This window comes from Nansenia antarctica (assembly GCF_963989245.1).
Source record: "Nansenia antarctica genome assembly, chromosome: 13".
Taxonomy (NCBI): Eukaryota; Metazoa; Chordata; class Actinopteri; order Argentiniformes; family Microstomatidae; genus Nansenia; species Nansenia antarctica.
The window spans coordinates 10,197,031-10,210,111 of NC_137683.1; the positions used below are offsets into that span (position 1 = coordinate 10,197,031).

The window sequence follows — 13,081 nt, forward strand, 5'->3', positions numbered from 1 at the left end:
TGTGACACACACACACACACACACACACACACACACACACACACAGATAAACACAGATGTGTGAAGAGTGGGGCAGCCAGATAGCTGTTTGATTGTAATAATGCTGGTATCCGTGGGCGCCAACCGTGCACACACTCCTTCAGAACGTTTCTGTCTTCTGTTATTAGAAGTTTAGCTGTTCATCCCCCCTCCGTGAGGCGCCTGGTTGATTGTGGCACCGACGGGAAAGCTCTGAAGAAAGTCTCCAAAGCCACCGAGGAATTTGATCACCTCGATCTGTTCTCCACAGAGTGAGTGACGGAGCCGCTAACCATCTGTCTCCTGTTTCATTTGCATCGTCGACACCTGCCTGTCTGTTTATGGCTCACAGTTCTTTTTTTCCGTAATTCATTTATTTGAAAAGACACAACTTTATAGAATCAAATGTTTTCTTTCGTTTCGGTGAAGAAAGGAATCGAGTCGCCTCCTTGGTTTTATTTTTGGACGGTATCACACTGTGTCTTTGAAGGTGTGTTGGGTAATTGGGAAAATGGACATAAAAAGTATCACGTTTCAGATTTTCAGCATTGTTGCCCATGATAAGCAATTTACCAAACATTTAAACCCTCTGTATTCCCCCCTCCCCAATACCCGTCCCCGTCCCAGCCTCTTGCATGGTGGAGTAGACATGGCAGTGATGCATGCAAACCAGTGGAATCCTGGGATAGCTGGTCCCATAGGAGGCTGTCTAGTGATGGAGGAGGTGGCACAGAGCCAGGATGGGTGTACCGTGGTCCTATGGATTAGGTTCCCGTGGAAACCTCAGGAACAGAGATGGAGTCATTCTATTGGCAAGGGTTGTGGTGTTGGTGAATTTTGTGTTGCTTTGGAGGATGAGTGAGCATGTGTTGACAATTGATTCCTTCATTTTGGTCGTTTAAAAATGTTCTATAAAACACTAATGTCATCACACATCTTCTCATATCTTTCTAAATACAGTATATGCAGTCAGAAGGAACGTGCTATTTAAAAAAATATGATTAGATTAGATTAGATTAGATGTATTGTCCCCAGGTGGAAATACATTTTTACAGTATACATAAACTCCTCAAAAAAAGTTCGGAAACGTTAATTCGGTCGATTATTCCTCCCCTTTAATAATACCAATTGGTATTGTATTTTATATCGTTGGAAAGCCTGATTAGTCACTTTTACAACGAGGTACAACTTGTAAGGATCATGCATTCATGGAAGGAGCAACACAGCTAAACGTGTGGGTAGCGGCCCAAAAAACATTGCCAAAATCCCCTGCAATATTCTTCTGTTGGTATTCACTCTCGTTTTGAGTTGCTTGGTGGATTGGATGATTGCACTCTCCCACAGTAATAAGGAAAAAACAACACATATTGACATTGTTATACTTTAACATTACATTCATTTTACACTGTCAGGGATCTCAGTAGCGTGTGAAAGATCCATACACAGTCACAACAGCTTGGCACCTCCTCCTCATGCTGGTCACCAGCCTGGTGTGACACTGGTGTGACACTGGATGACACTGCTGTGGCATCCCATTCCTCAACCAGGATTTGCCGCAAGTCAGCCCACATGGTTGCGTTGGTCACTCTGGTCCTGGCTCTGTGGGGGCGAGCGTTGTCATCCTTGAGGATGGAGTTGGGTCCCAGAATCTGGAGATATAGGATCGCCACTGGCTCCAGAATATCATTCCGATATCTCACTGCATTGAGATTGCCTTCAATGATGACAAGTTCTGTTTTGCAGGGGATTTTGGCAAATTTTGGGTAATACATTTAGCTGTATTGCTCCTTCCACGAATGCATGATCCTTACAAGTTGTACCTCGTTGTAAAGGTGACTCTGTATCAGGCTGTATCAGGCTTTCCAACAATATAAAAAACAATCCCAATTGGTATTATTAAAGGGGAGGAATAATCGACCGAAATAACATTCGAGTTCGTCTTATCCTCACATAGGGCTTTCACACCTCCATGGAACCATGCCGGTTCGGGAACGCGAACTGAGTCTGGAACCGGCCAGCACGTTCAGACCGAAAATAAATTGGTTCGGAGCCTGAAAAGTTGGTTCGCAGCTGGAACCAGAAAATAAGAACCAAAAACTAGAACTGTGACGTCGTCAGTGGGTGTGTCATATTTTAGGCTGTGAAGACTAGCAAGAATGACTAGCAAAATGTAATGTAATCTAAATCAAATCATTAATGATTTAAAAATAATAACAAAAGTTTCATCAATCTCTCTATCTTCCTCACATGCTCAGCAAACACACGCACGCACACGTGCGAACTTCGTAAGCCATTTCTCTATAACGGGCCAGCCGGCTAGTAAGAGAACGTGTTTAAAAGGGGTATTTTTAAAATTGAAAATAGTGTTTATTTCAGATACTGTAGTGGAAGATGTTATCCTCATTTCCAGTGAAGTAGCTGCCATCTAGTTGTGACATTTTTGTTTATCCCGCCCCTTCATCACCCATCGTTGATAACTCAGATGGTTCTGGTTACACTGGTTTGAACACGGGCTGGTTCACCAGACAGCACCAAGGTTGGGATGTTCCAGAATGGGAAGGGGCACGGTTCCTTGGCGGTGTGAAACCCCTAACAGAGGATGTCAATCAGAAAAGCTTCAAGACTGCTTAAAGCAAACACAATTATAGTTTTAGTAAGACATGTTGAACACTCTCAATGAAACATGACATATTGTGGTGACTGTTTTGTCATTTCAGTGACTCATTGCATGATTTATTTTTATTTTTATATTCAACAGAAACTGCTTCCTTCAAATGTGATGCGCCTCAGTGGTTTTGCATTTGGGCAGAACTTTCTAGATTTTAGATTATTACCAAATAAGCAGTTGGTCTTGTATCTACGCCACACACACAAACACACACACACACACACACACACACACACACACACACGCACGCACGCACACACACACACACACACACACACACACACACACACACACACACACACACACACACACACACACTCACACACACACACACACACACACACACACACACACACACACACACACACACACACACACACACTCACACACAAACACACATCTGTGGATCAATGTCATCAAAGGACAAGGATAAATGGAACATACTCAAGCACACTAAGCACATTTTTTTTCTTTTTCAAGTCTATTTGTTTCACTCTGAAAAGCTGGAGCAAGCTACGGTGTGCACACTCTTCTCAAACAACTAATATTCTAGCTTAATTAAATAAATCTAGCTTAATCATCAAGGGCATTGGCAACCAATCTAACACATGTCTGTCTTGTTAATATAATAGTATACCACTACCAGCTTTGGGAACAAGAATAGGATGAAAATACTTTGGACCATGTTTTGGATTTTGAAAACTTTTTGAAAACTATTGATTATGCAACTGTTCTTCCATTTCACAAACTAGAGTAGTACTGGATTTTTACATTTGGCCTCATATCAGAAACAGAAACATTTTATCTGACTTGGCAATGGTGTTTGATATCATTGGCTCATCCAGGTCTCTTCTCACTGGCACCAACTGCATGCCGAACTACAGACTTGTGCCAACAACCTTTTGAACCGTTACATAGTAATAACTGGACTGCCATGCTGAAGTGAAAGAGAGGAATCTGGCCACAGTACCACACTAAATGTGTCTTTGTGTGCTAAATTAGTCGAGAATGAAACTAATGACATTTTTCAGGGACTTTGGGTCATTAGCATTTTGGGACTTAGCATGAGCTGGGAATATAAATCGCTTCATCGTCTCACAACCTTTCCAAACGACTGTTAATGTGTCCCTGATTAGCCCATGTCTAGTGCAGACAAACGTCATGTAATTTGTCCAAATAAGAGTAGTTCTTACATATTTAATCTCTGGCTCTCTCGTCATGCTAATAGTCTTTCAGATGAATGGGGTCAAGGGTTCTAGTCTCTTCTTCCTGCAGTCTTGGTGAACTGCACTTGGACTGCATTTATATAGCGCCTTTATCCAAAGCGCTTTACAACGGCCTCTCATTCACCCATTCACACTCACATTCACACACCAATGGTGGCAAGCTACCATGCAAGGTGCTGGGGGTTCAGTGGGGTTCAGTGTCTTGCCCAAGAGGGTTCGAACCGCCGATCTGCCAACCTTGCGATCATTAGACGGCGGCTCTAACTCCTGCGCCACAGCCGCCACTTGTTCGATTCACAACAGAATACCCTTTGGACATGAAGAGAGACACTGTAGATGAATACAGTTCGCATGTCACCCCTCTCCTTCGCACCCTGCACTGGCTCCCGATAGCAGCTCGCATCAGATTCAAGACCCTGGTGCTTGCATACCAGGCAGTTACCAGGGACAGCCCCTGCCTACCTGAAGGAAATGGTAACCCCCCCAAACCCCTGCCCGCTCACGCCGCTCCTCCACCTCGGCTGGCCGACTGGCCCCACCTCCTCTACACAGCAGTCGGGCTGCCCGATCACGTCTCTTCACAACACTGGCTCCCCGCTGGTGGAATGAGCTCCCCACGGCTGTCAGAACGGCAGAGTCACTACCCATCTTCCGTCGTAGACTGAAGACCCATCTCTTCAGGTTACATCTTAACTGCTCCTCCTGAGACATCTTCTGACCCTCACCACTACATCTCCTAAAGACACCCGCTTTCCCCTCTACTGTGTCCCTAAGAACTTCTATTGCCCCCCTTGTACTGTTTCTCAGTTTCTCCAGTAACAAAACAACAACAACAACAACAAAAAGTTTTAGTAGAAGGCGATAATAGGGAGAAGGTTTTTCCTTCTATCAATGGCCCCGGGCCCGAGCTAGATTACTCTTCCTGCAACGAATGGTGGATTGCTGATTCACATGCTTAGTATTCAAATGTATTGATTGTAAGTCGCTTTGGAATAAGGCGTCTGCTAAATGCCAAAAATGTAAATGTAAATGTAAATACCATATATTTTTTATCTCTTAAATCCAACTCTAAATTAATGTTGGCAACATAAAATAATATTAGGCATGCTCTATCTCCATCTCCATCATAAACACACAAACAGACACATGCACACCAAACCATGCCATACGATCAGACCATTCCATAACATTTGATATAATACAATACTGTACTACACATGTACTGAATAGCCTACCTGTATATCACCCCGACATGGACTGGCAGGTTCTGACAGCATTTCGTGAGCTTAGAATGATAAGGGTCTGTCTCCGTTTAGGGTAGTTCAGAGATATTGAGCGTCAAAGTTTTTACATTCCATTATGTTTTGTGAGATGGAGCCTTTGTATTTTATGAATTACTAACTCAAAAATGTAAACATTTTAAAAATAACACCACACAGGCATTAATAAACACCTAATGGATCAGATTATGTAAAAATCTCAATTTTGACAAAAATTGAGATAGAACCTTATAATTCTAACGTCACGATTTGTTACCTCTTAGTATCACAGCCTAAAAAAATAAAACTCTCCCATGATGAATTTCCCCTATGCCAAAACAAAATGTGAGAATGTGCCAAGTTGTTAATCGGGCCAGAACGGGTGCCAAACCGACACCAATCTAATATGTAAACACGTTTTTGGCTGTTGAAGCGGTGCGACTTCTCTTTGGAGCATCACCTGCACCCACCTCTCTGAGGGCCTGCTTTACAAAGGGGCTTAGCTCCTTAAACCGTCTAATTAAAATGAGAAATCCCTCCGCCAAGCCCCCCCATTGCCAGCCCCCCAAAAAGATTATTAGGAATTTGAATGAGGGAATTTTTTTTCATCCTACACCATCTGCGACCCGGGACTTGTGGCAAATTTGGGAAACGGTGACAGAGAGACAGCGAGAGACACCGAGAGAGAGAGAGAGAGAGAGAGAGAGAGAGAGAGAGAGAGAGAGAGAGAGAGAGTGAGAGAGAGAGAGATAGAGAGAGAGAGACACACAGACAGAGACAGAGAGAGAGAGAGATAGAGAGAGAGAGATAGAGAGAGAGACACAGACAGAGACAGAGAGAGACAGACAGAGAGAGAGAGAGAGAGACAGACAGAGACAGAGACAGAGAGAGACAGACAGAGAGACAGAGAGAGACAGACAGAGACAGAGAGCAACAGACAGACAGAGAGAGACAGACAGACAGAGACAGACAGACAGAGAGTGACAGACAGAGAGAGAGATCTGTAGAGGGGGGTTGCCTTTTCACAGCCAAGTAGAGACAGAGGTGTGAGGAGTGGGCCACAGCTACAGCTATATCCAGCCCCACACAGATACATTAACATCACAGGAGCACAGTATCTTTCACTTTTAATTACAGAGACGATATTTTTTACAGGCTATTAATTTGTGATCACGTCTCCCCAGGTACTCATGTGTCTGTTAACCTCCCTTGGACTACTGACGCTCGCTAGCATTGTACCGACCATAAGCAATCATAGACATTATACTGTATACCACTTACGTATGGCAGATGCCATTACTCACAGGTAATCCGATTACACTGCTAAAGACTTTGACATCTTCACACACCAGGTTCAACAACCCTCTTGAGAATTGAACTAACACTTGACATCTGTAAGTCATGCATACAGCTGTTGGTGTAAAGTGCATGAACAAAAGTCATGAACTGGGTCTGGCTTTAAGGCCATGAAACTCTGTTCCCCACAATCCTTTGTCTCATTTAGACTGTTATGATTTTTAAACATTGATCTTCTGCAGCACGTTTACTTTTTTTTTTTTTTTAGTAAAGCTCATCCTCATCATCAGTGTCCTATCTTAAATTCCAATGAAGTTAATACTATTTATTGAAATACTATTCTAACGGGTACAGTGATAGACAGTATCGCAATTCAACACTAACACCTCCCATTTAGCATCACATCAATCTTGAAGTTGTTAAGTGACAATACAAGTGTGAAAACCTAGTGCTGAAATCACATTGATGAGATTTTGAAGTGCTAATTTGTGGACCACTTTCTCTCCATGGTTGTGTCTCCTGAAAAAGGAACATATGCTCAGCTCAGCTCATTGACGTGAGATATCACCACGATGGGGTATATCTGACACTTTCCATTCCCATCACTGAGTCAACAATTACAAGTTCATCAAAAAGCACATGTTAATTCACATGTGTTTTTTTTTAGGTGTCAAAAAGTTGGAGGTGTTTTCACTTCATTAGGCCAGAACGGGTGTGTCTGTATAATCATAATTAAGCAGCTAGCATTCTATTTATCCTCTTCAAGCTCTGGAAAGTCGAACACTGACTGAGCGGCTTTAGATTGGCATGATTCTTACTTCAAATGTTGTTTTTGTTCATCTCGTTCCCAGACACCTAGGGAAGACGTTTGTATTTGTCAAGGTGTGAAATCATAAGGTGTGATATTGGTGTGAAATCAATACAATATGGTCATCCAGTCTAATGCAGTATAGCAATGTAGCCTACTGTCAAAGTACAATTTCCTCGCAAGTGTTCACTTAACCCTAACCTGTCAAATGTCTTTGCATTGTGTTTTTCATTTCTAATAGGATGACTGTGCACATTCGTCGAAGCCGTTGAAGCCAACATCTATCACTCTCTCTGTCTCTCTCTTTTGATGATCAGTAGCGAGCGAGCGCATCAGTGGATGTGAGCGTCCCTACATCCAGGACACAAACGGTGGATCAGCAAAGCCCGGTGGATCATCAGAAACCCAACCACAGTCTGGAAATTGTACCTCTCTAGTTTGTATTACTACAACTATTGTATTGCTCAATTTGTCTCGTCTTATGTGTCTCTTACAACTACTTTATTTGTCCCACTTGTCTCATATAACTATACTGCCACTTTATTTCTCTTGTGGCTGCAATGTCGAGAACTGAAACCTAAGAATGTTACTCTCATATACTTCTATAATGGGATGTAACAATAAACTTGAAACTTTTTTATCTTTTTTATCAGCAAACAGGGAAATCAAAACAGTTCAATTTAGTCCATTTTATTATCCATTTTGTTGTACAAAACAATATTGTGACTGTATACAAATTTGAAAGCAGGAAGAAAAACAAGAGTGCACTCCTTTATACCCCACGAACACGTTTCATCATTGAAGATTACAATAATAACCATTAGAAACATAATTGACATTGCATAATTTATGTGTGTTAAATATAGGCCTACATATCAAATGAAGGCAAGCCATGTTCATGGTGCTTAACAATTGCTGTATTCAGAATTTTTTTTTTTTTTTTTTTTTTGATAAACTATACACATTTATCATCAACAAAAATACGTGGCCACTGGCCAGCCTACGATGGGACTGCAGGAACAGTCTGAGTTGCTAGTTTCATATGCGTAAGCATATTATTTACATGTAAACAATGATCCTGTAATGTATTGTGCACAATAAATAAGCTAACACACCGTTATCACAATCAAGAAACCCAGTTTCCCACACCTGCACAACGCCACGATCTTCATGAACAAATGTTACATTGGTATTGGGGAATGTGTTCGCATTCCAAGAAAATACCAAGCATAACCTGAATAATGTTGTAGGTCTATGTTCAGATTTATTAAATCATGTTCATATAAATACAATGGGGCATCTCTGATTTCCCTACGAAGCGTTTATCTAGTTACATGTTAATATGTTCTGAATAAAATGTATAGGCCTACTGTAATTGTACATTCTTCGATTAATATTTCACTCAATTATTTACACAAAGTTGACACTGTAGAAAACACAGATGTGAATACCTCTTGACATTGTCACAAATAGAACATAATCAGATAGCTAGATAAATAAATAGGCTGATAAATAGCCTATAGTTGAAAACAATCTAAAACGTTTATCTTGGCTTGGGATACATTGTGTTTCTGCATCTATATTACTGGTGGCAATAAAAACGTCGGGATTGTCTGCAGCTTCTTTTAAGTAGCCTACTAATTTTTAAAAGTTGACAGATCCCCCACTGGCCTGCACCGTTTAGTATAGAATAATGGTCTCTGGCTGGAGTTCATTATTGCACAGTTTCCTTTGCCTTTATTGCTGTCTGATTTACGACTTTGCATCACTAGGCCGAACACCATATCTCATTGTCCTTTAAATTAGCCTAATTCAATTCAAAGTTAGAATGATAAATAGCATATAGGCTACTGGAAATTAATAACATTTCGAAAAAGATATTTCTTACTGGATATCGTGAACGGGCAGGGCTGTGTGTGTGTGTGTGTGTGTGTGTGTGTGTGTGTGTGTGTGTGTGTGTGTGTGTGTGTGTGTGTGTGTGTGCGTGCGTGTGTGTGTATGTGTGTGTGTGTTTGTTTGTTTGTTTGTTTGCTATCGACTGGGCATCCTTAACAATTCAAAAATAGTTCACAAACCATTGCTTGTTTCCTGGCATGTGTGTTTTCTCAACAACAACAAAAGGATTCCACGACAAAACAGGACAATTAAACAACCAAATGGCCATCTAAAATGCGCAACTTTGTCAATAATAAATGTGTGGTTAAAGTATTGTATTTAGTCATATTTAGTCCGCAAAGACGTTTGAAGAATGACTTCCTCTCATCAATTATGGAAAGGCGTGTTTAATTCATCCTGCACTGGGTAAAACTGGCTGCGGAGATGGATGTCATAAGGTAAGTGGATGTCAGAGGACCCCCTTGACATCGAATTCTGGCCCAGAGAACTGCAATAGCGCATGCCGTAATGACAGCCTTTCCCATAGTCAGCTGGGTCTTCGTGCTTCAGGGAGAATATCCCGTTAAAGTTGATTGGAGGACTTGGAAGCGCACCATCGTGTGGTGGGCTGGGACATTTTGGCGACGCGCTCTCATAAAAAGACTCGTAGGCACCGCAGTAACTGTATGGTCTGAAAGGTTTGGCGCTGTCCAGGGTGCTGATTCCGTGCCCACCCGGAGCAGTGACGACCTCGGAGCTGCGGTAGGGTGGATACATGGCGTCAAATGAAGACCTGCTAGTGAAAGACCCCTCTCCGCTGTGGTCTGGGATTAGGTTTCTTGCATTCAGCTGCAGACACCCCGCCACTAAGTTAGTCGTTGGCTGAGAAATTCCCTTGCACAGCGTTTGGACGAAGGTCAATAGGTCCGGTCTCTTGCCAGTGCTGAGAACCTCCGCGAGGGCCCAGATGTAGTTTTTCGCCAGGCGAAGAGTCTCTATCTTGGAGAGCTTTTGCGTTTTGGAGTAACAGGGCACCACCTTGCGCAGGCTGTCCAGCGCGTTGTTCAGGCCGTGCATTCTGCTCCGCTCGCGCGCGTTGGCCTCCATGCGCCGCAGTTTGACTCTGTCCATTCGTGACTTGGTCATTTTCTTCTTCCGAGGTCCCCTACTACTCCTCGGCATGTCGTTCTCGTCTCCTTGGCCTTCCTCTTTCTCGTCACCATCCCTCTCCGAATCTTCCTCCTCCATGGTGTTGGTCTCAGTTTGGGAGATGATACATGTTTTTAGGAAAGGCTCGTGTTTACTGACCTTGATGTCACTCACGCAGTCTGGAGGAAACTTTGCCCGAAATTGGGTCTCTGGCATCCTCGAGGGTTCCTCAAATGGTAAGGTCAACATCTTCCAACTTTATCCTGGGGTTAAAATATATCATTTTTTTGTTATGACTTATAAACTCCCCGTTTAACAATAGGCTAGTGGAAACATAATTGACATTAAACAATTTAAACTTATAAAAAATAAAATGTATGTATTCTTATTGATGATAACAGAGAATACACAAATAATAGCCTAACAAGATCAGTGCACATACCCTCCTCAATTTAGTATCACTCTAATTTAATTGACGTTCACTTTGAATTCCCCGGTGATCAACTGATCTCTGATTAAAGGATCATCTCAGAACGAAAAAGTAATGCATGCATTAGTTATAAAACTCTCCATGCAATTTACTCCTCACCTGTATGTTGTATCAAAATGCACAGCACATCTCCCCTGCTTTTCATATGCACCAGCACCCTTTTTAGTTCTCGGGCCAGTCGAGTCTCTTACTTCCCCGTCTTTTCTGCCGCTCTCCTCTCTCTTTGAGGAATGACACCGATGCCAACTGCCAGAGCTGGTACCCATGCCATCTGGTACTGACGTCACCTTGGCAGTATTGGTCACGTGTCTGGTCTCGGGGGACATTGCATTTCTCCCCCGATCATCTGGCAAAGCTTGCTACTGGGAAACCATCTCAAAGCGTCCCTGCAGCTTCTGAGACCAAGAGAAACCTCACAATCAACACATACGGTACAACAAATGCATGTTTACGTATGGATTTATTCAATAGTCTATGAAAAATCCGTCCAATCTTATCTCTTGTTTAACAATATTCTTCATGATATGTTCTATGCCTAAACATGCAGGAACAGTTACATCCAGCAACTACACGTCATATGTTAATGTTTAGAATAAGTTGAAATATCCATGTGGAAAATGTTTGTGTTCCAATACATTTCCAACCCATCACACGATCAGACTGGATGAAATCAGTTCTGTGTAATAATGCATTGTAAACATTATCACCATAACTGTACAAAGGACAAATGAGTGACAGCTGGTGTGGCATGATTGATGGCTCTCCTCTATTAGGTCATGTTGTCAAGGACATTACTGAGCCTTCACTAGTTTAGAGATTACCAAGGCCACTTCCATTTTCCACTTTTTGGAGCTTGTCAATCAAAAATAAAAGATTAGGCTAGAGGAGTTACCGCCTATGACATGCATCTCAGTAACAGGAATGTTTGCATCTATTGAATATTTTGATTTGCATACTTCTATCACAGGTACTGTATTTTCTTGTGATTTGGGGAATAATCACATTGATGATTGGTGCATTTGGTCCTGGTAAACTAACTGGAATGAGTGGACTGTGGCGCAGATCAGCGGTTCGAGCCCCGGCTGGCCACATGTCGAAGTGTCCTTGGGCAAGACACTGAAGCAGCAAAAAAGGCGCTATATAAATGCAGTCCATTTACCATTTAACTTCTTAAGCCAAAGAGCGTGGCAATGTATGTAGAGTGCCTGTGGCACCTGTTTACATATTTTCTCTTGCACTCCATTTTTGCATCCTGATATTACGGCCACACCGTCATACAACTGCCCAATATGGAGATCTATGTTGCACTGACTGAGAGTAGCTTTGATACTGTTCAGTAGAGAGTCTGCGTCCAACAGTGTGTGTAGTGTAGGTAGATGTGGTCTACTGGATAGTGAGATGGACTTGTGATCGGAAGGTTGTGAGTTCAAATCCCGCCTGAAACCACACCACTACTAGTGTGTCCTTGAGTAAGGCACTTAGCCCTCAGTTACTCCAGGGGGAATGTCCCTGTAATTGTAAATCGCTTTGGATTAAAAGCGTGTGCTAAATGGCAAAATTATTAATTAAATAAATCCGTCAGCAGGTGTAAAATGTAATAATTCCTCATGCACAGCCTCTTTGTTAATAACGCACCACGACAGAAATGTTCTCTTTTTTACTCACATCTTTACTCTCGTCTACCATGATTGCAAATCTCTGCGTCTCTCACTTCATCACTGATTTCTTTTCTCAACATATCCGCCATTACAGAAAAAAATCGCGTTTTGAATTTCGTGGTGTGTATATTTGCCGTTGGAAGGGTTGGTGGCTATCTTTTTGGCTACAGTACTGTCAAACTTACTGATTACATGCAGCCGTTCAATGCAATTCCCCCTATTGGATGACAGCTCACCCTCAGAATGGCCTCGCTGAACGATGCCTTGGCATGCTTTGTAGCTCAAACTTTCCACCACAGCCTTCATGTACTGTCTATTCTCCATGACAAGCCCCAAATGTCCCTTATCAAGCATGTTCGCTATTTTACAGCCGCTTTGCTTGAATTCCATCCATGCCTCCATTGAAAATGTGTGCCCTGCACTTTCATTGTGTCCCTTACATTTCACTGTAGCTTTCCGCCAGTTTTGGAAGCCGGTGATGGTGAATGATGCCCGTGCTGACCTGGGGCCGGATTCACCAAAGTGTTCTTAAGATAATTCTTAAGACAATTCTTAAGAGAAAATATAAGATGTTCCTAAGAATGTTCTTAAACGCTATTCACCATTTTTTTCTTAAGAATTGTCCTATGTCTTA

General features: G+C 42.3%; 1 protein-coding gene across 1 annotated transcript; it reads right to left on the minus strand.

The window, feature by feature from the left end:
- Nucleotides 1–9,537: 9,537 nt before the first annotated feature.
- Nucleotides 9,538–10,548, minus strand: neurod6a (neuronal differentiation 6a; the record flags this gene model as incomplete). Its single annotated transcript, XM_080543845.1, has 1 exon — nt 9,538–10,548. The coding sequence occupies one exon, from the start codon at nt 10,546–10,548 to the stop codon at nt 9,538–9,540; it is 1,011 nt and encodes a 336-aa protein (XP_080399971.1).
- Nucleotides 10,549–13,081: the final 2,533 nt, after the last annotated feature.